The following is a 24779-nucleotide window of genomic DNA, read 5'->3' as shown; positions in this document are numbered from 1 at the left end:
CTGCCACAGCCATCACTGTCAGAGATGCCCAGTACTGCAGCACTGCATAAGCTCTTACCATCCAGTACCCTCTTTTCTGAGCTATCCATCATGGGGTCTTTGTGAATACTCCCTTCTGTTTCACACTCTCCACAGGATGGCTTTGAGCACTCTCCAGAGGAAGGTCTTAATTTGCGGGAGAATGGGAAAACAAACACGCTTTGATATTAGCTCTGGGTGGGAGAGTGGGAAGGACCTCGAAAGGCTGCTGGCCCAGGAGACCTGTCCAAACCCACCATGGTCTCACCTGTTGCCCCTCAACCTGCCCTCCAGGTCACCCAGCCAAATGAGCCCCCAAACGGGTAAGAGAACAGAAGGTCTTCACTGGTGCTGTACCTGAGATGAAGACCTCAGGTGAAGCTGTGAGAAGAGCAGGGTGCCTGTCTACCCACCCGGTCGAACTGTAGTCCCCCAGACGGAGCAGCATGGCTGTTGATGTCTATCTACTTGTTGTGTTTTGTTATCATCAGGCAGAAACTCCTCACCCTCAGCTTCAAGGCTCTCCATCACCTCGCCCCTTCCTACCTTACCTCCCTTCTCTCCTTCTCCAGCCCAGCCCACACCCTCCGCTCCTCTGCCGCTAATCTCCTCACTGTGCCTCGTTGTTGCCTGTCCCGCTGTCGACCCCCGGCCCACGTCACCCCCTGGCCTGGAATGCCCTCCCTCCCCACATCCGCCAAGCTAGCTCTCTTCCTCCCTTCAAGGCCCTTCTGAGAGCTCACCTCCTCCAGGAGGCCTTCCCAGACTGAGCCCCCTCCTTCCTCTCCCCCTCGTCCCTTCTCCATCCCCACCGTCTTACCTCCTTCCCTTTCCCACAGCACCTGTATATATGTATATATGTTTGTACATATGTATTACTATATTTTACTTGTACATATCTATTCTATTTATTTTATTTTGTTAATACGTTTGGTTTTGTTCTCTGTCTCCCCCTTCTAGACTGTGAGCCCACTGTTGGGTAGGGACTGTCTCTATATGTTGCCAACTTGTACTTCCCAAGCGCTTAGTACAGTGCTCTGCACACAGTAAGCGCTCAATAAATACGATTGATTGATTGATTGATTGATCTTTCTCCCCCTACCTAGACTGTGAGCCCATTGTTGGGTAGGGATTGTCTCTATTTGTTGCCAGATTGTACTTTCCAAGTGCTTAGTACAGTGCTCTGCACACAGTAGGCGCTCAATATGAATGAATGAATGAATAAATGAATCTGGGATGGTGGAGGGCCTGAGGAACCCCAAGAAAGGGCAGGGGAAGGGGACAAATGACCCTGAAAAATCAGTTCCCAGGACCATACTAGAGGGATGTGTGCATGGAGCTTGGGATCCAGGCAATGGGCTTTTCCTGCCCACTTTCTAGGCTCAATCTCTCTCTCTCTCTTCCCCTTCTCTCCCTCCCTTTCCCTCTCCTCTCTCTCCCCTTCTCTCTTTTCTCCCTTCTCTCCCTCCCCCTCTTCCTCCATCTCCCCCATTTCTCTCTCTCTCTCTCTCTCTCTCTCTCTCTCTCTCTCTCTCTCTCTCTCTCACACACACACACACACACACACACACACACAGCCTCCCCACCCCCACCCCCACCCCCACCCTCGGCTTTAGGTAGCTCATCTAAAGAAAGCATTCAATGTTGCAATGAGGCTTGTTTCCTCTCTATAACATCACCAGCCCTTCATTCTAATCGGTCAGCCTTTTCTGGACTATCTAGACAAAAAAGTCAGCCAGGGGCATTCAGGGAGAGCCACTCGCTTTTTGCAATGAGAACATAATTTGAACTGCTAAGCTAGCCAATAGAAGCTAAAAAATGATCAGCTATTGTGCACTACACAGTAATATATGTAGCAGGGAGGAAATCATAGGGAAAGAGTAAAAAACCCCAAAAGGACAATCTAAAAACCAGGATCATGCCCTAAACAAGCTCAGTACAGCACCCAAGCACTGGGGGCTATTACATGTCATCTGTGAGCCCGTTGTTGGGTAGGGATTGTCTCTGCTGCTCAGTACAGTGCTCTGCACACAGTAAGTGCTCAATAAATATGACTGAATAAATTAAAAAGCATTTATTAAACACTTACACAAACGATATTGTGTTGGGCCTTGTACAGGGAAGGGGCCCATATTACCTACAACCTGGAATTCACGATCTTAAAACAGACAACAGTGGGCCAGGCACTGCTCTATTATTAATTACCAATGAATTAATAAAATGTGCTATTGTTAGTTAACCAAGCAATCTAAAGATTAACTTTAGGGATCACACCTGGCCATCTACCTATGCTCAGATATTGGGAATATTTATTAGGCCAAATTGGAAAGAGGAAATATTTCTACATTTGTGGTCACAACACACCAGAGTGGCACATCACCATTTGCCTTCATTTGCCCAAAGGAGGATTTGAGTTGGAAAAATCCTCTGCCCGACTTTGCTTACAGATTACCAGAGCCCAAGGCCAAGCTGCCCAATCTCTCTTCTGGGCTCCAACTCCACTTTTCTCCTACCGAAGATGTTCTCAAAATCTCAACGTCCCAACTGAAACCTGGATTCAAAGGACTGAATTTAGCCCATACCTACAGAAATCAAAGTTCTCAGGTTGGCGCTACTCAAGAAAACCTTAAGGAAGCTATTTTTCGAAAATCAGTGTTCAATGAATCATCGATACCACCTGACTCCCCTCACATGACCCTGGAGAGAATGATTCTAGACACCAAGGCCGCAAGAAGCCCACGCTGCAAAATTTCAAGCCAGCCATCAATTACACTAGAACCGAGCTTCACATGTTTGTCAAATACAATTCAGGGAAGCAAAGATTCAGCCTGCAACGGGGAACTCTCAAATGCCTAGGGACAAAGAATTCCACCTTGAACTGCAACTCTAAGCAGAGGGCTGCGCAAAGCCTGCCACTTGAACTTCCCAAAAGATACAGAGATCATTTTCTGGAGGTATGTCTGCTGGGATGTGTCTGGGCTTTCGGGGGCTGGTGGAGGCAGTCAACGCCAACATCATACATTCTGAGTAAACAATTCAATTCCCCGAAACTCTCCCGGGGTGAAAGCTATTTACAACCAGATGATTTTTTTTTCCTTTTCTACAAAGGAAGGAAAAGGACCTTATGGAAATAAAAAAAGACGTCACTACAGGGAAACATCCACTAAGACACTCTCCTTTACAAAAAATTACTAATTGTCTCCTACAGGATACTGCTGTCCTATACGCTGCTAAAAACATCCCTTTGCAGGTTTGAGAAGTGAATAATGCTGGCCTTCTTTTTATGGTATTTGTTAAATGCTGACTGTGCGGGGCACTGTACTAAACACTGGCGTAAATACAAGTTAATCGGTCACAGCTAATGTCTTCCATGGGCCTCACGGTCTTAATTCCCATTTAACAGATGAAGTAACTGAAGCACAGAGAAGTGAAGTGACTTGCCCAAGGTAATACAGCAGATAACTGGCAGGGCCAGAACTAGAATCTAGGTCTTTCTGACTTCTAGGTCTGTGCAATGTTGCTTCTCTTGGCTTAGCAAGCTGTAATGGAATTTAAATGAATTTTGCACCTTAATATTAATGTCCCTAATCTTAAACCCCAACAGAGCACACAGGCACACTTATCAGGATCCAACTCAAATACACATCGAAAACTAGGAGAATTCAACCAATCAATCAAAATTATTGAACACTTACTGTGTGCACAGAACTGCACTAAGCACTTGGGAGAGCACAATACAATAGAGTTTGGCAGACATGTTCCCTGACCACAAGGAGCTTACAGTTTCAAAAGGGAGACAGAAATTCAAATAAACTACAGATATGTACATAGGTGATGCGGTGCTGAGGGTGGAGTGAATAAAGGGTACAAATCCAAGTGCAAGGAGCAACACAGACGAGAAAGAAAAGGGGAAATGAGGGCTCAGTTAGGGAAGGCCTCTTGGAGGTGTGATCTTCACAAAGTTTTGAAAGTGGTGAAGAGTGGTGGTCTGTCCGAAATAAAAGGGACACATGCAGGATGGCAGCGGCGGCGAGATAAATGAGATCGAGGCACGGTGAGGAGGCTGGCTTTAAAGGACCGAAGTGTGTGGGCTACTTTGTAGTAGGAGAGTAGCAAGGAATGTTAGGAAGGGCCAAGGCGATTGAGGACTTGAAAGCGGGTGGTAAGGAGCTTCTGTTAAATGGGGAGGTATATGGGCAACCACTGGAGGTTCTTGAGGAGTGGGGAAACATGTCCTGAACATATCTATAGATAAATAACCCAGGCTGCCGAGTGAAGTATGGAATGGAGTGGGGGGAGACAGGAGGCAGGGAGGACAGCAAGGAGGTTGATACGGCAATCAAGGCGGGACAGGGTAGGCGCTTGGATCAACACAGTAGAAATCTGGACAGAGAGGAAAGGAAGGATTTTGAAGCAATGTTGTGAAGTTAGAACCGGCAGGATCTGGTGATCAATTAAATACGTGGGTTGAATGAAAGAGACGTGAGAATGAGATTTCTTCCGCCCCTCTGCTGCCTCTCCATCCCTACCTACAACTGCCAAAGAAAAGACAGTGAGGATTTAATTAGTTGAGCACTCCTCTTCGATCGGGTTAATTCCTCTGGCAGATGGAGGATCTGGGTCAGCCATGCAAGCTCTCAGAGCCTAACTAAACTGGGATAGCAAGTCTCAATAAACACCTGACAAATTACAGATTAAAAAAAAATGAAATCAAGACTGATATTCAAATGGTTTTCTGGCTAATACAATGGAGCCATGATTTCTGCCTTGGGTACTGGATTCAATAAGTCTCAAAGTCAATAAGATGTCACAGTAGCCAATTTGACAGAAAATCCTGGACACCCTTGCTATCACCACCAAGTTTTCACTGTATGCTCCTTCAGAAAGCCCCCAGAATCACCAGGCAGTCTGCAGCGTGGGAAATTAATTAATTAATTAATAATGGCATTTACTAAGCACTTACTATGTGCAAAGCACTGTTCTAAGTGCTGGGGGGGGTACAAGATAGTCAGGTTGTCCCACACGGAGCTCACAGGGTTCATCCCCATTTTACAGATGAGGGAACTGAGGCCTGGAGAAGTGAACTGAGTTGCCCAATGTCACACAGCCGACAATTGGCAGAGCCAGGATTTGAACCCATGACCTCTGACTCCAAAGCCTAGGCTCTTTCCATTGAGCCACACTGCTTCTTGAGAATAGTGGATAGAGCACGGGCCTGGAAGTGGGTTCTTCTCCTGTCTCGGCCGCTTGTTTGCTGTGTGACCTTGGGTAAATCACTTGGCTTCTCTGTGCCTCAGTTACCTCATCTATAAAACGGGAATTGAAACTGAGTCCTATGTGGGACAAGGACTGTGTCCAACCCAGTTTGCTTGTATTCACCCCAGCGCTTAGTACAGTGCCTGTGACATAGTAAGCGCTTAATACCAGAATTATTATTATTACTAATAATTATTAAAGAGAACACAGACCAGAGACTGCACGCATTCTAAAAGTATTGCAAAATAGAGTTTACTAACCCACCATTATGATGGGAAACCAAAATGAAAAGTGAAACGCCCAAGAGTTCCTCTCCAAATGATGTTGGTTGCGTTGGACAAAATTCACACAGGCACTAAGAAGGCTTTGCACATATCCTAAAGGGAAGGATGATTAAAAAAAAAACAAAAGAAAACCAGGGCAGAGAGGCACCTCCCAAGTACAAACACAGAAAAACCCAGACTTTTGGGGAGAAGGCAGAGGTTCAGGAGCTGTAGGTTCAACTCTGCCATTGGAGAAGTGGATTAGATCCTTTACCATCTTTTGATGCTTTGGCAAGGCACCGCGGAAGCAATGGACAGGCAAGCAAGCAAGCATCATCATCATCAATTGTATTTATTGAGCGCTTACTATGTGCAGAGCACTGTACTAAGCGCTTGGGAAGTACAAATTGGCAACATATAGAGACAGTCCCTACCCAACAGTGGGCTCACAGTCTAAAAAGCATGAAAAGTGTAAGATCAAGAGACTAAAATGAAGCTCTAAACTTAAGAGCAGCAGCAGACCTTCAGACCTGTAAGTTTCCTCCTTTTTAAAACTGTATTTTCCAAGTGCTTAGTAGAGTGCTCTGCACACAGTAAGCACTCAATGTGATTGAATGAATGAATGAATAAAATCAAAGAAGAGCCGCCTTCTTTTCTTCTTGTCTTAATGAAAATCACAGACAAGCAATAGAAGCAACATAGCCTAGTGGAAAGAGCACTGGGCCTGGGAGCCAGAGGATCTGGGTTCTAAACCTGGCTCTGCTGCTTGCCTGCTGGGTGACCTTGGGCAAGTCACTTTACTTCTCTGTGCTTCAGTTACCTCATTTGTAAAAATAGGGATTAAAAGGGTGAGCCCCATGTGGGACATGGACTTTGTCCAACCTGATTATCTTTTAGACTGTGAGCCCGTTGTTGGGTAGGGACCGTCTCTATATGTTGCTGATTTGTACTTTCAATCAATCGTATTTATTGAGCGCTTACTGTGTGCGGAGCACTGTACTAAGCACTTGGGAAGTCCAAGTTGGCAACATATAGAGACAGTCCCTACCCAACAGTGGGCTCACAGTCTAGAAGGGGGAGACAGAGAACAAAACCAAACATATTAACAAAATAAAATAAATAGAATAGATATGTACAAGCAAAATAAATAAATAAATAATCAATCAATCAATCGTATTTATTGAGCACTTACTGTGTGCAGAGCACTGTACTAAGCGCTTGGGAAGTACAAGTTGGCAACACACAGAGACAGTCCCTACCCAACAGTGGGCTCACAGTCTAAAAGTAATAAATATGTACAAACATATATACATATATACAGGTCCTATGGGGAAGGGAAGGAGGTAAGACGGCGGGGGGATGGAGAGGGGGACGAGGGGGAGAGGAAGGAAGGGGCTCAGTCTGGGAAGGCCTCCTGGAGGAGGTGAGCTCTCAGTAGCGCCTTGAAGGGAGGAAGAGAGCTAGCTTGGCGGATGGGCAGAGGGAGGGCATTCCAGGCCAGGGGGATGACGTGGGCCGGGGGTCGACGGCGGGACAGGCGAGAACGAGGTACGGTGAGGAGATTAGCGGCAGAGGAGCGGAGGGTGCGGGCTGGGCTGGAGAAGGAGAGAAGGGAGGTGAGGTAGGAGGGGGCGAGGTGATGGACAGCCTTGAAGCTGAGGGTGAGGAGTTTCTGCCTGATGCGCAGATTGATTGGTAGCCACTGGAGATTTTTGAGGAGGGGAGTACCATGCCCAGAGCGTTTCTGGACAAAGACAATCCGGGCAGCAGCGTGAAGTATGGATTGAAGTGGGGAGAGACACGAGGATGGGAGATCAGAGAGAAGGCAAGCGCTTAGTACAGTGCTCTGCACACAGTAAGCGCTCAATAAATACAGCTGAATGAATGAATCTTGTATCTACTTGTATATATGATGGTGTCTGGGATTGTCTCTGTTGCTGAATTGTACTTTCCAAGCGCTTAGTACAGTGCTCCGCACACAGTAAGTGCTCAATAAATACGACTGAATGAGTGAACGAATAATCCTGGTTCTGTCACTGGCCCACTAGAGGACTCTGGACAAGTCACATAATCAATCAACTGATCGTATTTGTTGAGTGCTTAATGTGTGCAGTGCACTGTACTAAGCCCTTGGCAGACTGCAACACAACAATTAACAGACACATTCCCCGCCCACGACAAATTTACGGTCTACAGGGGGATTCAGTGCAAAAATAGGCTCTCCCTCATTTTTCCCCGAGAGTCCTATGAGGGTCAGAGACCTTGTCCGACTTCATTATGTTATACCTACCCCAGTGCTTAATATAGTGCTTGGCACACAGTGGGAACTTAACCGACACCACAATTACTATCATTATCCTACCAACTCTGTTCTATTGTACTCGCCCAAGCGCTTAGTACAGTGCTCTGCACAAAGTGCTCAATAAACATGATTTATTGATTGATGAGTTAATGAACAAAGAGCTGCAATGAACATAAACTAATGCATCACACTGTCAAAAATGTGGGGCCGGGATCGTTTCTTCCCAACGTTCTGTGTTACTTTTCTTTTTTATGAGACCTGTTAATCGCTTTCTATGTGCCAGGCACTGTACTGAGTTCTGGGGTAGATACAACCAGATCAGGTTGGACACAGTCCCTGTTCCGCATGGGACTCACAGTCTTAATCCCCATTTTACAGAACTGGTAACTGAGGCCCGGAGAAGTGAGGTGACTTGCCCAAGGTCACAGGATAGAGAAGTGGAGGAGCCGGAATTAGAACCCAGGTCCTCCTGACTTCCGGCCCATGCTCTATCCACTAGGCCATGCTGCTTCCTATAGGGTGTAGGTGCAGTTACTTACAACTGTACCTTCTGCTTTCGAGCCCTGAAGCCCCGAACCAACCGACACAGCTCCCCGCCAGCTGACCAGTAAGCGCTCAATAAATACGATTGATTGATTGATTGATTAGCCCTCTGATCCCGCTCTGTGCCTCCTTCCACTCCGTTTCTGAGATTTCAGGCCAGAGGACCACGCCTGCACATGTGACACCGTAATGCCCAACATCCCCAGGGGCCACCCCACAAGTACAGTAGAGCCTCAGCACCTAAAGAACGTCTAGTGTGGCCCTCCCCAGCGCCAGAGCTGCTATCGGGTATCAGATCATCATCATCATCATCATCATCAATCGTATTTATTGAGCGCTTACTGTGTGCAGAGCACTGTACTAAGCGCTTGGGAAGTACAAGTTGGCAACATATAGAGACAGTCCCTACCCAACAGTGGGCTCACAGTCTAAAAGGGGGAGATCAGAGACGCGTCCCCAATTTCCACCCCGTGCACTTGATCTCCCTAAGCACATCCATCGCTAAATGCATATGTTTGCAGAGAAAACTGGCTGACAACCTGGAGGGTAGCAAGAAGTTCAACAATTTCTTGTGAAATGTAAAGAGGGCTCAGGGATACAGAAGCAACAACCTTTGGGCTTTTTATAAGGGAAGCTGGCGGGGAGGCCAGCTACTAAAGCCCTTCACAGCATGCGACTTCACAGCTACTTTAGCAACACTGCAGATTTTCAATGCCGTTTCTGTCCAAACTACAATTCAAATCCCATTGAAAGTATTTATTGAGCACTATTTCAGTACAGAAATAGTACAGAATAGTACAGAAACTGTACTAAGAGGCTTGGGACAGTGCATTAGTGAGCACAATCCCTGCCTTTGGGGAGCTTTCAATCTCAAACAACTCTATGGTGGTGTTTTTATTGATGATGATGATGATAATAATAATAGCAGTATTTGTTAAACACATATTACATGCCAAGGTCTGCACTAACGGCTGGGGTACATACAAGACAATCAAGTCCCACATGGGGCTCACAGCCTAAGTAGGCGGGAGAACAGGTATTAAATCCCCATTTTGCAGATGGGGAAACTGAGGCACAGAGAAGGTAGTGGCTTGCCCAAGGCCACACAGGAGAAAAGTGGCAGAGCCAGAATTAGAACCCAGGTCCTCTGACTTCCAAGGCTGTGCTCTTTCTCCTCGGCCACACTGCTCTCAAGGAAAACACCATGGTCTATAAACACTATGGTGCTGAAGCCGAACTCCTTGAATCAATAGGAATGAGGGGGTTAAGTCTTTGGGATGTCAGATGTTTCCAAATTTATAAAAGCATTGTGATGAATATTTAAGGACAGTAATGCAGAGATTGTTCTCATTTTATAAGAGCACAATTTAAATACATATTTGAAAACAATAGAAGAAATTTTAATGACTTCCTTCATATCTATCTGAACACCATTCAAGAATTGTTGTATAATGTCCACCAGTATATATACTAGGACAGTTTATTATTATTATTATTAATAATAATAAAAACTGTGGTATTTGTTGAGCATTTACTATGTGCCAGGCACTGCACTAAGCGCTGGGGTGGATACAAGCAAATTAGGTTGGACACAGTCCCTGCCCCACGTGGGGCTCACAGTCTCAATCCCCATTTTACAGATGAGGTACCTGAGGCACAGACAAGTGAAAGGACTTGCCCAAGGTCACACAGCAGAGAAGTGGTGGAGCTGGGATTAGAACTCGAGACCTTCTGACTCTCAGGCCTGTGCTCTATCCACCACCCCGTGTTGCTTCTCAGTTTAAGCACAACGGACTTCACCCAGGAACTGTTCAGCTTGGCTCAGCTTCATTTCATACAATCCAATCAAATAATAATAATTGTGGTATTTATTAAGAGCTTACCCCATACCAAGCACAGTAATCAGCATGGGGGTAGGTGCAAGTTAATTAGGTTGGACACGGTCCCCGACCAACATGGAGCTCACAGTCTTAAGTAGGAATGAGAACAGGTAGTGACTCCCCATTTTAAAGATAAGGAAATTAAGGCACAAGAGAAGTGAAGTGACTTGCCCAAGGTCACGCTGCAGGCAAGCAGCAGAACCAGGATTAGAACCCCTGACTCCCAAGCCCATGCTCTTTCCACTAGGTCATGCTACTTTTCAATAACTGCCGAGCAAAGGTGAGCACAAGAAGAAAATGAGCTGACTGTGTGGTTCAGCAAATCCCTATGTAAATCAACAGTATCTACTGGGCACTTATTCTCTGCAGGGCACTGCTTTAAACACCGGGGAGAGTTGATAGACACAATCCCTGCTTTCAAGGAATTTACATCAAATGAGGGTGAGAGGCATCAAGAACATGACAGGTAAGAGGAAGCAACCCAGCGTAACACTGTGTGTGCAAGTGCTCGGGGAGGGGACACCTCCATTTTTAGAGAATAATGATGGCATTTGTTAAGCGCTTACTATGTGCAAAGCACTGTCAGAGATTGGGCCAAAGGTCCCAGTGGGTTGCATAAAATGTGTGCCATATCACACAAGAATGAAATGAATTTCGGCCTAGGCTTCCGTCCTCTCTTTATTTACGAAACACCGAGGACACTGGAGGAACGGTGTCCTTAATCTGAGTATGACTCTGACCCACAGATCCTTACTTTGTGAAGGGGGGGAGGGGGGAAGCCCCACACCCCGGATCACGTGTGGGGAGGACAACCCCTTGCCCCCCGTCCCACCCAGCCCCTGCCTTCCCGGAGCACAGCAGACAGGAAACTTAACGGAAACAGAGTTGCGCTGTTGCAATTTCCACTACCAACTGCATGAGTGAGACACCAAAAAAACGAGCCTTAAAAACGAAAGCCGCACCACTGGGGCGAACCCTCAAATGACTCTTCGCCCCCACCCCGCCTCTTTTCCGTTCAGGCTGAAATGCTGTCACCACCACAGTCCCCCCCCTCCTGGGACGGGCCAAGGAACAGCTGATCCAGCAACCCACTTAACTGTCACCACTTGGTGACTCCCAAAGGAGAAGAAAAGGCCAGACAGAACCCACTCCCTCCAGCAAGGAAGCCCCAAACCGCAGCTATGTCTCTCCTCCCTCTACAGTCCTTCTTACGGTATTTAAACCATTTTCTGAAGGAGAGGCACTACAACCATTCATTCATTCATTCAATCGTATTTATTGAGTGCTTACTGTGTGCAGAGCACTGTACTAAGAGCTTGGGAAGTACAAGTTGGCAGCATATAGGCACAGTCCCTACCCAACAACAGGCTCACAGTCTAGAAGGGGGAGACAGACAACAAAATAAAACATGTGGACAGGTGTCAAGTCATCAGAATAAACAGAGATAAAGCTAGATGCACATCATTAACAAAATAAACAGAATAGTAAATATGTACAAGTAAAATAAATAGAGTAATAAAACTGTACAAACATATATACAGGTGCTGTGGGGAGGGGAAGGAGGTAGGGTGGGGAAGATGGGGAGGCGGAGAGGAAAAAGGGGGCTCAGTTTGGGAAGGCCTCCTGGAGGAGGCCTTCTAGGCTGTGAGCCCACCGTTGGGTAGGGACCGTCTCTATATGTTGCCAACTTGTACTTCCCAAGCGCTTAGTACAGTGTTCTGCACACAGTAAGCGCTCAATAAATATGATTGAATGAATGAGGTGAGCTCTCAGTAGGGCTTTGAAGGGAGAAAGAGAGCTAGCTTAGCAGACAACCACCACTACTGAGGCCTAGAAGCAGCATGGTTCGGTGAAAAGAGCCCGGGCTTGGGAGTCAGAGGTCATGGGTTCTAATACCGACTCCGCCACTTGTCAGCTGTATGACTTTGGGCAAGTCACTTCACTTCTCTGTGCCTCAGTTATCTCATCTGTAAAATGGGGATTAAGACTGTGAGCCCCACGGGGTACAACCTGATCACCTTGTATCCCCCCGGCGCTTAGAACAGTGTTTCACACATAGTCAGCACTTAACAAATGCCATTACTATTATTATTATTAGAACCTAGGTCTTCTGGGTCCCAGGCCCATGCTTTCTCACTAGGCCACGCTGCTTCTATTTTCATTTTTGACTCGTGAGGCGTATGAGGTATGTCTGGCTAGTGGCACCCCCAAAAACTCCCGATTGCAGGGCACAAACTTGCAACCTAATTTACGTTTTTTTCTCTGCGGCTAGCCGATCAGCCCTACCTCCCACCCCCGACCCAAAAAGGACAATATGAAGTGAGCCACCCTTGACCTGAGCTCAGGAATAGCATAAGAGGCGAGAAGCAATGATGCTGCTGAACTGGAGTGTGGAAAGCTAACGGGCACGTGGTTCAACTTTCAGTGGCCTCGGAGCAGTCAATCAACGGTAATGAGGGAGTGTTTACTTTGTGTAGAGCGTTGTACTAAAAAAGGGCTCAGGTGAGTACGATACAGCTGGAAGACCTGATCCCTGTCGTCAAGGGCCTTACAGTCTAACAGGGGAGATACTCCTTAACATAAATTCCAGGTAAGGGAATCAACCGAGAATAAAGCCTGTTCCTAAGGGTTTGTGGGATGGATGGGAAAACCTAAGTGCTTAGGGGATGAGATTATGTGCACTGGCAAGGCACTAGAGAGGCAAAATAGCAGGGGACAGTGGGGAGATGAGTAATTGGACAGGGAAGGCTTCCGGAAAGAGATGTCATGTCAGGTTCCTAAGGTTCCCGTTTTAATAAACCAGCTCTCCTGCAATGTCCTCCCTGGGAAATCTGAAAGGGATGGCCCTGGGCTTCTGAAGGACAAAGCTATCATACCTTCAAATAAAAATTTAGGAGAGGGAAGAAAAAAGGCACCAATACCAAGTGCTGGGAAAAGTCTTGGCATTAAAAGTCATGGCATGACCTCCTCCAGGAGGCCTTCCCAGACTGAGCCCCTTCCCTCCTCTCCCCCTCGTCCCCCTCTCCATCCCCCCCATCTTACCTCCTTCCCTTCCCCACAGCACCTGTACATATGTATATATGTTTGTACATATTTATTACTCTATTTATTTATTTATTTATTTTACTTGTACATATCTATTCTATTTATTTTATTTTGTTAGTATGTTTGGTTTTGTTCTCTGTCTCCCCCTTTTAGACTGTGAGCCCACTGTTGCGTAGGGACTGTCTCTATGTGTTGCCAATTTGTACTTCCCAAGCGCTTAGTACAGTGCTCTGCACATAGTAAGTGCTCAATAAATACGACTGATGATGATTGATGATGATGATGATTAATAAGTGGTCCAAGTTTTGAGTCTTCCCCGTGGTATCACATACTAAAATCAACTCTCAGAAGGGAACCTTGGTGCTTTCCATGTGTTGGCTGATCTAAGTGGGAGGCTTAGCACTTCTCTCTGGAAATATCCCAGGGGAAGGGGGTCCTGGGTTTTAACACCCCATCAAATGATAAATCAGTTGTATTTATTGAGTAGTTCATGGCTGCAGAGTCAGTATAAGCACCCCATGACGTTTTAAAGCAGTAAATTAATGTTTAGGTTATTCATAGTATTATTTTCAATGTACCTGGTATTTTAGATTTGCCAACTTAAAAATGTTACACATTTTCCAAGCCATGAAGATGTTTTAGCCTTTTAATTAGCTCTAAACCCATTTTTGGCTTGTAAAGAATAAGCTTTTTAGTTTGTTTTAATATAATGTTTCAAGATTTGGAAGTATATTTGTGACAAGTACTTCAAGAGGTCAATCTGGGATTTGGATCTTACGGCCGGCACAGATTTACCCAGGATCAATTACACTAGCCTAACAGAGTCAAGAAGCACACCACTGTTTCTACAAGCAAATCACAATTTTATTGATTCATTCTCTATCTGCCTATAGTTCCCTAAGTATACTCATGCACAATCGTATCTCCTTGCAGACACACACACATGCACACATACGCCCCCCACACACATATACAAATATATATATATATATATACACACAAATATACACATATACAAATATATATATATATATATATATATATATATATATATATATATATATATATATATATATATATATATATATAAACAGATCCTCACACTCCTAGCGGTCCAGGCTCAGGGCAAGGGTGATGATCAGAACCTGGGAAGCCACCATGCATGGAGTTTCAGATGATGGAGTGGTTCTAAAGGTCTCCAGTAGGGACCATCTCTATATGTTGCCAATTTGTTCTTCCCAAGTGCTTAGTACAGTGCTCTGCACACAGTAAGCGCTCAATAAATACAATTGAATGAATGAATGACTGTATTAAGCGCTTAGGCAAGGACAATGTAACAGAGTTGGCAAACACGTTCCTAGCCCACAGTGAGCTTACAGTCTAGAGGAAGGGTCTAGGAAATCAGGAAGCCCCAGAGCACGTACGCCCCCCTTTCTGAACACTGATACTTGGTCAAAAACGTAAACATCGTCGACATTGTACAACCTTATAGGGACTCAGAGAAGTGAAACCTTTTGGCTATAGCTCTGAGCAAGGATTTTCCAAAATAAATTTCATTTCGGCACACAGTGATTTTGTTGGAATAGTAAATGGCCACGAATGCTAAGGAACTGCTGCTGAACTTAGGAAACAAACAAATGTTTTATCTGGATGCACCCTAACGGTCCAAACCAAAACATTTACTTACAAAGAAGAAATGGTTTGTTCCCTAAGTGGAACCGAAACCACTCTTGAATTACGATGGCCAATCCACTGCAAGGTGGTCCGAGTCTTTCCAAAGGTTGGGACCAATGATTTTGGAACCGATTCCTCGGGTCAACTGCCACCCCAATCCTCCTGTGACCTCTAACTTTCCTTGAGGCTACAGACTTCAAGTCCTGGCTAGTGGAAAATGCCTGTCTGTCCAAGTGTTGGGGGTGAAGTTCCCAAAACCTCCTGCCAAGCAGAACAGCTCTTTCAATAACGCTGCATGTTCGGAAAGTCCCTCAACTGTAAGCTTGTTGTGGGTAGGGAACGTGCCTACCACCGCTAATAATAATAATTGATAACTATGGAATTTATTTAGTGCTTACTATGTGCCAAAGGCTGTGCTAAGCGCTGGGTTAGAAACAAGATGATCTGGTTAGACACAGTCCCTGTCCCACACAGGGCTCACAGTCTTAATCCCCATTTTGCAGAATTGGTAACTAAGGCACCGAGGAGTGAAGTGACTTGCCCAAGGTCACCCAGCAGACAAGTGGGGGAGCCGGGATTCAAGCCCAGGTCCTTCTGTCTACCAGGCCTGTGCTCTTCCACTAGGCCAAGCTGCTTCTCTACCTCTGTGGTACTATACTCTCCTAGGCACTTAGTACATGCTCTTGTCTTATGCCGTCGTCTTCTCCGACCCATAGCGACATCATGGACACATCTCTCCCAGAACATCCCACCTCCATCTAAAATCATTCTGGTAGGGCATCTAGAGAGTTTGCTGGGTCAAAATACAGAAGTGGTTTACTGTTGCCTCCTTCCTTGCAGTCAATGTGAGTCTCCGCCCTCGACTCTCTCCCATGCTGCTGCTGCCCAGCACAGGTGAGTTACATACAGTAAATGCTCAATAAATTCCACTGATTGACTACTGTGAACCTGTGCAGAAGGGGTTGTCACGAGGGCTTTAACAAACTGAATGAGGGCATGCTGCGAGGCCTTCTGAGAGTGGAATCACTATCAGGAAAGAGAAAAAAAAAGGCAGAAAAAGTATCAGAAGGTGAGAGTTTAAAGACCAACTTTGTAACTCAGGCTGGTGGGATGCTGAGGTCAAAAATCCAAGTCCCCCATGCTCTGCCTTGCCACTACCTACTGGGTCTCCAGAAACTGCTTTGTGTTCCCCCAAATCCTTCCTGACCAGTATCATTAACTGCCCAAGGGGTGGGACGGGGTGGGGAGAGAGAGAGAGAGAGAGAGAGAATGTGTAAGCAAAAAATGCTTTCTACCTTGCTGGTCCTTGTGAGACAAATAAAAACTAAAATTCCATGCAGATTAATGCTAGATTAATAGAAACCAAGTAGACGGGATATAGTCTCCTGATGCCGGACACACTGATAACCTCAGAAGTTTCTGCTGAATAAGATCAGGTACCAAGAGAAATAAGAACCCCTGGAAACCGTGCCATATTTTTTTTTGGCTCACTGCGTAAGGAAACTGATTAATCCAGCACTCAAATTAGAATGATTCTTAAATCTCCATAGAGGATCTCAGGTGTGAGCCTCAAGAGCAGTCACTGAGGGAGAGGTGGGAGCAGAGAGTGGGTAGTGGATAAAATTCAAAACAGAGAAACCACATTCAGGCCTGACCGGGATAGTCGGCCCTGGCAATAATAATCTGACTAACAGTTTAAAATCTACCACTTTTGGTGGAGATGAGTTTCCCAGGCACAAAAGAGCAGTTGCTCTGTTGAGAACACAAACGAGTCTGTGAGAGCCAGATTAGAAGGGGTAATACCGGCTCACAAAAACTGTTAAAAAACAGGTCAATGAAATAGAATTCAACCACCAAACTGGCAAAGAGCATTGGGAGGGGAGGTGGAATAAGTGCTTTTACAAGCCTTAGGACAAATACAGATCCCAAAGGTTTGAAGCCGTATTTTCTGGAAGCAGGTATCTTTTCCTAATTTCACTGAAATTGCCAATAGGCAAAACGCAGACTTAGAAGACAGTATGTCAGTTTTTCAAATGGCTACTCCTGAAAAACAAAATTGATATAAAGCAAGTCATACAGAATGCAACCTTCATTCTTGTAAAATTTACTTAGTTTTCACCTGGAGGCAGAAAGGGCCTAACAAAACTAACTGTAAAGTACTTGGGGGTGGGGGAATCTGTTTGATATGCTGTTAACCACCAAAAAGAAGAGGGGGATGGGGAGGAGAGGAGACAGCAGCCCTGAAAACAGCAGGCCCAGCCAGCAGCGGGAGCAGCACTGCTTTGCCAACAATCAAGAATTCCAGGCTTTCAGGGATAAACATGGAAGAAGAAAAATACAGAATGAGTTACTGTAATCCCTACTCCATAAAAAAAAGTACTTTTTTCACTAGCAATTCCCATCCGTGCCCCCCCCAGGATTTCACAGGATTCTCTGTATGCCTCACGGTTACTGTTGGGAAATTGAACTCTCTGCTCTTATCCCTATTCTAGACTTGACAGCATTTTTGGCTTAACCTAAAAGCGACTTGATGATGATTATGGCATTTATTAAACGCTTACTATGTGCAAAGCACTGTTCTAAGCGCTCCAAGCATACAAGTAATCTTCATTTTTTTTTTAATGCTTGTCTTCTTGTAATCTGGGATCAACTGAAGGACAGGGAGAAGGCACCACAGGATTGCCCAGTTGACTTTTTAAAAACGTCGTTCTGCACACATCTCCTCACTTCTCAAAAGCCTCCAGTGCTTGCCCATTCCTCTCTGCCAGAAGCAAGCACAAACCCCTGACCACTAGCTTTAAGTCATTCACTCGCCAGCAATCTCCCCCTCTATCCACTCTCACCTTCTAACATACCCGCGCTTGAACTCTTAATTCCTCTCAAGGTAACCTACTCAATGTGCCTCTGTTTTTTTGAGACTTGTTAGGCGCTTACTTTGTGCCAACCACTGTACTAAGCACTGCTGTAGATGCAAGATACAGTCCCTGTCCACACGGGGCTCAAAGTCTAAGTAGGAGAGGGTACAATTTAAACCCCATTTTACAGACGAGGGAATGAGGCTCAGGGAAGTTAAGTGACTCGCCCCAGATAATAATAATTATTATTATTATTGTGGAATTTGTTAAGCAAATCCTCTGCCTCCGAGGTCTGAGCTCTTTCCACTAGGCCATACTGTTTTCTTCGTTCTCATCTGTCTTGCCACCAACCTCTCTCCTGCCTGGAAATCCCTCCCCCTTCACACCCAGCAGACCACTGTTCTCCCCATCTTCAACCCCCATCTGAAATCACATCTCCAGGAAGCCTTCCCTGACTCATATCTAATCTTCCCACCCTATTTCCCCCTCCAACTGCCACTTCAGGACTTTGGGGTCACCTCAGCACTTCCCACTCACACGCCCCATCGCATTTCTGTACACATCTTTATACTTGATTACACTCACTATTCTTTATACTCTTTCTTCCCCATAGGCGTAACTGTAAGCTCCTTGAGGGTAGGGATTATGTCGAGTAATTCTAATGTAATCTTCCTCACGCTCAATACAGTGCTCTGTGCTCAGCACGTGCTCAATAAATCCTATTGATCTTGAAAGTAACTGAACTCTGAAGCGACCTTAATGAACTAAACACCAACCTTAAAAAGTCCATATTATGGGACTCTCGAGTGACTGTACACTGTGCTCATTTTGCAGCTGACGTCTATGGGACTGAACGGTGACAGGAATTTATTTTCCTGAGGAACTCCATTGGTCACATTTGCACGGGCAAACCTGTCGCCCCTCAGGAGGACACTACAATCAGCTTCACTGTCGCGATCCCGAGACCGAACGGTGGAGGAAAAGTGGTGAAAACTCACGGTTTCAACCGCAAGAAAAAAATCAGTCCCAGTCTCCAATGGAGATGCTGGGAGCAAGTGGAGATCCGTCCGTCTGTCCGTGGCTTCTGCAGGCCGAAGCTCTCGGTCGGCTCTCCTTCCGTGTCCCCCGTTAAGCAGCCGAGGCCAGAGAGAAGCAGAAGTGGAGAGGAATGATGTGATTCACAAGAGCTCTGTTTTCCCTTTTTAGCACAAAAGAACTATCCTCAACTCAGGAATACAGAGTATACAAGGGCAAGCGTCCAAACAGAGAGAACAAACAATGGAGAATCCCACATTTGAAAATGCTAAGTGTCTGGCAGAGACACTTAATAATCACCAGCCCAAAGGCAAAATCCTGTTTAAAATACATGGGCAAGAGCTGATCTACTAGAGTCCGCTCTTTGCTCCTTTGACCAAATTAATAGAATTGTTTGGACTGAACAGACACACTGAAAGGATGTTCTAGAGTTACAAAAAAAGAAAAAAAAAACAACGGAAAAAAATTCTACTGTAATATCAGTAACAGGCCCCATAAATTGGCTTCAAAACCCACTAGCAATCACTGAACTCCCTGAGTAGAATATTCTTTAAACTGGAGTCGAATTCAGGTGCGGCCGTTGCGAGAAAAATCTGATGACTGCACAGAACAGCAGCTCAAACTGCACGCTATAGGGGACAAATTGATATCACGAAAAACTTGGTTAAAAAGAGCAGGGTTCCAGGGGCTTCAGTATCAATTGTTCGTAAGCATTGAGCGTGACTTTTTGTATAAGCCGCCTACATTTTATATATAAAAATTTTAAAAAATTTAATATCCCAGTGCCGCACGCACTGTACTTACACAGAGTAGTCTCCCAAGTATTCCTAGCAGAATCACAAATCGGTCAATGCGCAAAGCTCTTAGGGGTTTCTCCCCTATCACAAGCACCCTATGAAACTCACTTTTAATAGCTACAGATGGAACTCTACTCAACAACTGTGCGGAGAGAGGTGCCAGTGTTGATCAAAAACAAATAAAAAAAATAAAATAAAACCTAACAGCTTGGTGCACTGTAACTAAACCATAATTTTGCATAAACCCAAATTTTCAAAATAGTTGTGCAATTTCATTTGGTAAGCATTTGGTATAAAAGTACGCACACATTTCCCACAAGGCGCTCCCTCGTGGAGCTGTAAAGAAATCCAGGGAAACGATTTTGAAAACGTTAGATTGCTTCGCAGTCCAAAAGAAAAGGTCCGTTCCAGCTGCTACAATTAAAATGTTCTCTTCCTTCTGGAAATGCTTTAGGAAGTAAGCATTCTGGCCGTTAGGAAGGTGGGAGAACTGAAGCGGTTCATTTTTCATTTCATTTCCCTGTGCTTTTCTGTCTACTGCTAATATTGCAGTCGGTGTCCCGGGAACCCTAATTGACTAAAACAGTAAGATCCTAAACATTAGGTATCACTTGCTTGCCAAAACTGGCCCAGAAGGCTTCACACTTGAAAAGAATGAGTCACATTTGGCCTGGAAGAGGAAAAACACCTAAAATTGTACCTCTACAAGTCCAGCACCGAACAGAACGGGCAGCTGACTGCCATACAGGTAAAGGCTATTCTACTCCCGGCTCTGCCACTGATCTACCCTGTGACCTTGGGCAAGTCACTTGACTTCTCTGTGCCTCAGTGACCTCATCTGTAAAATGGGGATTAAGACTGCGAGCCCCAGGTGGGACAAGGACTGCGTCCAACCTGATATCTTGTATCTACCCCAGCGCTTCTTACGGTGCCTGAGCCATGGCAAGCACTTAGCAAACGCCATTAAAAAAAAAACCTACTTAAGATCACTTCACTCCAATCGATCAATGGCATTTACTGAGCGCTTGTGTGCAGAGCACCGTAATAATAATAATAATACATAGCATTTGTTAAGCGCTTACTACGGGCGAAGCACCGTTCTAAGCGCTGGGGGGAGACAAGGTGATCAGGTTGTCCCCCGTGGGGCTCACAGTCTTCATCCCCATTTTACAGATGAGGTCACTGAGGCCCAGAGACCCAGGTCACACAGCAGATATGTGGCGGAATCGGCATTCAAACCCATGACCTCTGACTCCCAAACCCGGGCTCTTTCCACTGAGTCATGCTGCTCCTCCACCGTACTAAGCGCCTGGGAGAGTACAGAACAACAGAGTTGGTAGCCACGATCCCCGCCGCCCTCAGTGAGCTTGAGCTCTAGAGGAGTCCGACTGCTGAATGATTACCTAAGGAAACCTAATAACCAGAAACAAAGAGGGTGGGGAGTTGAACTGCAAGACGGCGGACGCTCCCTGTCCAGAGGCAGAAAAATGAAAGCGGTCCACGGGATTTAGAAAGATTTCACAGATCTTGTAACTTCCTAAAAAGACACAGCCTCAGTTGAGAATATTTCAAGGTGCTGGTTACACCCCAGAGGTTCCTATTAGAATTACTGAGAAAAGGATGCTTTAAAAAAATGGACCTGGGGTGTAATACCCAAGCGCCTTGCTATCTTTTAAAGGCAGCAAGAAAATTAAGCCCATTCAAAGCCCTCTGAAAGGCAATCTTGTTGAGTCACTTTCTGGATCTCGGTGAAGAGCTGCATATTCCTTCTGAGGATGGAAAGCCTTCTCTTTCGGGACAAACTGAGACGAAGAAGAAGGAGAGGCCGATAAAAACGCGGCAGGTCCGTGAAGCAGAGATACGCCCCGCAGCCACCGGCCATGGGGATATTTTAGACAAGGTGAGTCTTTCATTAGTCTGCGGCATCACATCGGGGCCTGGCTGCCAGGGCCGTGTCGAGAGATGAGAAACAGAAGGACTTCAGCTTTGCTTCTAAAGCCCGGGTTTGGTGGCATGAGTAGCCGGGCGGGGACCGTCAAAATCAAGCCCTCGGCCTGCCGACTAGGAGACGGAACTCGTCCGAGAGGAGGGAGGCGAATTCAAATCGACCACAATGACCACCGAAGAGAGGCCGTCGCAGGACGGAGTGAGATTCTAACGTGGCAGGAGTGAGGATGTCTGCGGCCCCGACTTTAAAATAATCATAATATTACGTTTAATAGTTTAATAACTATTTCAAAGGGCTTTCCACACCAGGTTATTAACTTTTCTCTCTGACTCGGTCCCCAATCTGTATACCTGGGCTGGGGAAGAGACCCAAGCCCTCACTTCAAGTCGATCAGCCTTTAGATGCCGACGGCTGTCGATCAGACGATAGATGCCGACGACTGTCGATCAGACGACAGATGCCGACGACTGGCCGGGGTCTTTGCCCAGTTGGTCGGCATTCCCGCCGGATCTCCGGAAAAGGCCCACGTGAACCTCGCTGGTGGGTTCAGTCTTCTGGCTGTTCCCGTTCACCGGTCGCTCCATCTAGAGAGGCCGTGTCCTCCAAACCCATCTCCCCTGACTGCCTAAGTACCCGTTTCTCCAGCAGCAATTACAGGGAGGACAGCGGAGTTTTTTGTTTTGTTTTTGCGATGTTATGTTTGGACAGATCCTGCGTTCACAAGAGACTACTGCTATTGATTACTGATCTCCAGGTGCAGACCCGGAGGACAAGGTTCACTGGTGCCAGGGGGAAAATAATAATAATGACGATGACATTTACTAAGCAGTATGTGCAAATCACTGTTCTAAGCACTGGGGAGGTTACGAGGTGATCAGGTTGTCCCATGGGGGGCTCACAGTCTTAATCCCCATTTTACAGATGAGGGAACTGAGCGTCAGGGCCCATTATGTCAGGCAGGTTAGCCCCCCATGCCCAATGAAGGGAGGGGATGTCCCGGCCCTAACACCCCCCGCTCCCTTTGAAGGTTGAAGGTCTGGGGGACTGGGGTTAACTCTGCACACTGTACTTGGGATGGGGCGAAGGGAGCCCCGGTAAAGACAAGGGCCAAGAGGAATGGAGGAGGGTCTCACTTTAGGTATTGGAATGGGGGGCTGCCCTAAACCCCTCGCCCCAGGCCTCAGAGTGGCGGGGAGGGGGCTGCAGCCCCTCTGTCCCTCCGACCTCTCCAGTGCTTGGTTGGTCCCTGAGTCCATGTCCCCGGCTCCTGCAACAGGGAGCGACCCCACCCTGAGCCCGGGCCCGTGCGGCCTTCTAGACTGTGAGCCCACTGTTGGGTAGGGACCGCCTCTCTAAGTTGCCAACTTGTACTTCCCAAGCGCTCAGTACAGTGCTCTGCACACAGTAAGCTCTCAATAAATACGACTGAATGAATGAAGTGACTTGCCAAAGTCACACAGCTGACAAGTGATGGAGCCGGAATCCGAACCCGTGCCCTCTGCCTCCAAAGCCCGTGCTCTTTCCACCGAGCCACGCTGCTTCTCTAGACCGTGAGCCCACCGTCGGGTAAGGACCGTCTACGTTGCCAACTTGTCCTTCCCAAGCGCTTAGTACAGTGCCCCGCACACAGTAAGCGCTCGATAAATACGTCTGAAAGACTGAAGTCACACAGCTGACAAGTGATGGAGCCGGAATCTGAACCCGTGCCCTCTGCCTCCAAAGCCCGTGCTCTTTCCACCGAGCCACGCTGCTTCTCTAGACCGTGAGCCCACCGTCGGGTAAGGACCGTCTACGTTGCCAACTTGTCCTTCCCAAGCGCTTAGTACAGTGCCCCGCACACCGTAAGCGCTCGATAAATACGATTGAATGGGATGCAAGTAAGGGATCCCACGTGCGGGCTGCGTTCCTTACCTGCACAGCTCGGCGAAGGCCTGGAAATTCAGTTTCTTGATCTTCTTCTCGCTCAGCCAGTAACCCACCCTTTTCCCCTTCAGGAAGGTCTGCATCTTCCTCCTCCCGGGTGGGAATCTCGCGCTTCCCAAAGGCCCAAGTCCCGGGCCTCGGAGGGACCTGCTCCTGGAGGGGCGTGTTTGGAAGGGGAGGAAAAAAAGGCAGCTGGTTTCCCGTGCCCCTTCGCCCTTCCAACGTGCGCCGGGGGCTTGGCAAAACGGGCCGGGTGGCTCGGAGGGCGGCCGCTGGAACCGGGGAGGGCTCCCCAACTTGGAAGCAAGGGCGGGCGGTTGGGCCGGGCCTCCCCCGGGGGAGAAGGCGACGCTGGGGGAGGGGAGGAGGGGAAGGGCGGGCGGGAGCAAGGTTTTCCCTCCTTGGACGGTGGCCCGAGCGAAGGGAGGAAGGGCCCGCCCCCCGGTTTTCCCTCTCTCCCTCTTCCTCCTCCTGCTGCTGCTGCAGCGGCAGCCTCGCTCCCCGCCGCCCGGGCGAGCCAGGTGGGAGCCCCTCTCCCGGGGGTCCCCGCCCGCCCGCCCACCGGGAGCCTCGCTGCCACTTCCTCCTCCTGCTCCCGGTCCTCTCCCTTCCCTTCCCTTCCCGTCCCGTCCCGGCCCCCGGCGGGGGAGGAGACACACCCTCCAGGCGCGGCGCTGGCCGGGGCTGCGCCGCCCGCCGCCGCCTGCCGCCGCCGGTCCTCCGTGTCTCGGGGGCGGGGCGGAGGGAGGCGGAGGAGGCGGAGGAGGAGGCGGAGGAGGAGGCGGAGGCGGAGGAGGAGGCGGAGGAGGCGGTGTGGGCGGTGCGGGGGTCGGCGGGCACGGCCAGATTGACACCGGCGGCGCAGGCCGGGGACGGACGGAGCCGGCCCGGGGATGGCCGCCAGGGGGCGGCCGCACGCCGACGGACTCTTAAAGGGACCCCGTCCCTTTGACTCATCGTCGTCGTCTTCTTTCTTCCTTCTTTTTCTTCTCTCTTCTTCCTCTTCCTTCTTTCTTTTTCTTCTTTCCTCTTCCTTCCTCTTCCTTCTTCTTTCTTCCTTCGTTTTCTTCTTCCTCTTGTTCTTCCTTCTTTTTATTCTTCTTCCCTCTTCCTCTTTCTTCTTTCTTCTTCCTTTTTCTTCTTCTATCTCTTCCTTCCTCCTCTTTCTTCCTTCTTTCTTCCTTCTTTTTCTTCTTCCTCTTCTTCCTCATTTTTCTTCTTCCTCTTCTTCCTTCTTTCT

General features: G+C 47.3%; 1 protein-coding gene across 1 annotated transcript in view; it reads right to left on the bottom strand.

The window, feature by feature from the left end:
• ITPK1 (inositol-tetrakisphosphate 1-kinase) overlaps window positions 1-24233 on the bottom strand; it is a 277367-nt gene extending 253134 nt beyond the window's left edge. Inside the window, exons 1-2 of the mRNA XM_038748822.1 lie at window positions 24199-24233; window positions 23528-23692 (exon numbers count right to left, since the gene is read on the bottom strand). Coding sequence (XP_038604750.1) covers window positions 23528-23622 — 95 coding nt within the window. The 5' untranslated portion in view covers window positions 23623-23692; window positions 24199-24233. The remainder of the gene's footprint in view (window positions 1-23527; window positions 23693-24198) is intronic.
• Window positions 24234-24779: the final 546 nt, after the last annotated feature.

This window comes from Tachyglossus aculeatus, chromosome 1, assembly GCF_015852505.1.
Source record: "Tachyglossus aculeatus isolate mTacAcu1 chromosome 1, mTacAcu1.pri, whole genome shotgun sequence".
Taxonomy (NCBI): domain Eukaryota; kingdom Metazoa; phylum Chordata; class Mammalia; order Monotremata; family Tachyglossidae; genus Tachyglossus; species Tachyglossus aculeatus.
Note: the sequence above shows the minus strand (reverse complement) of the source record. Positions and strands in the feature narration are given on the sequence as shown.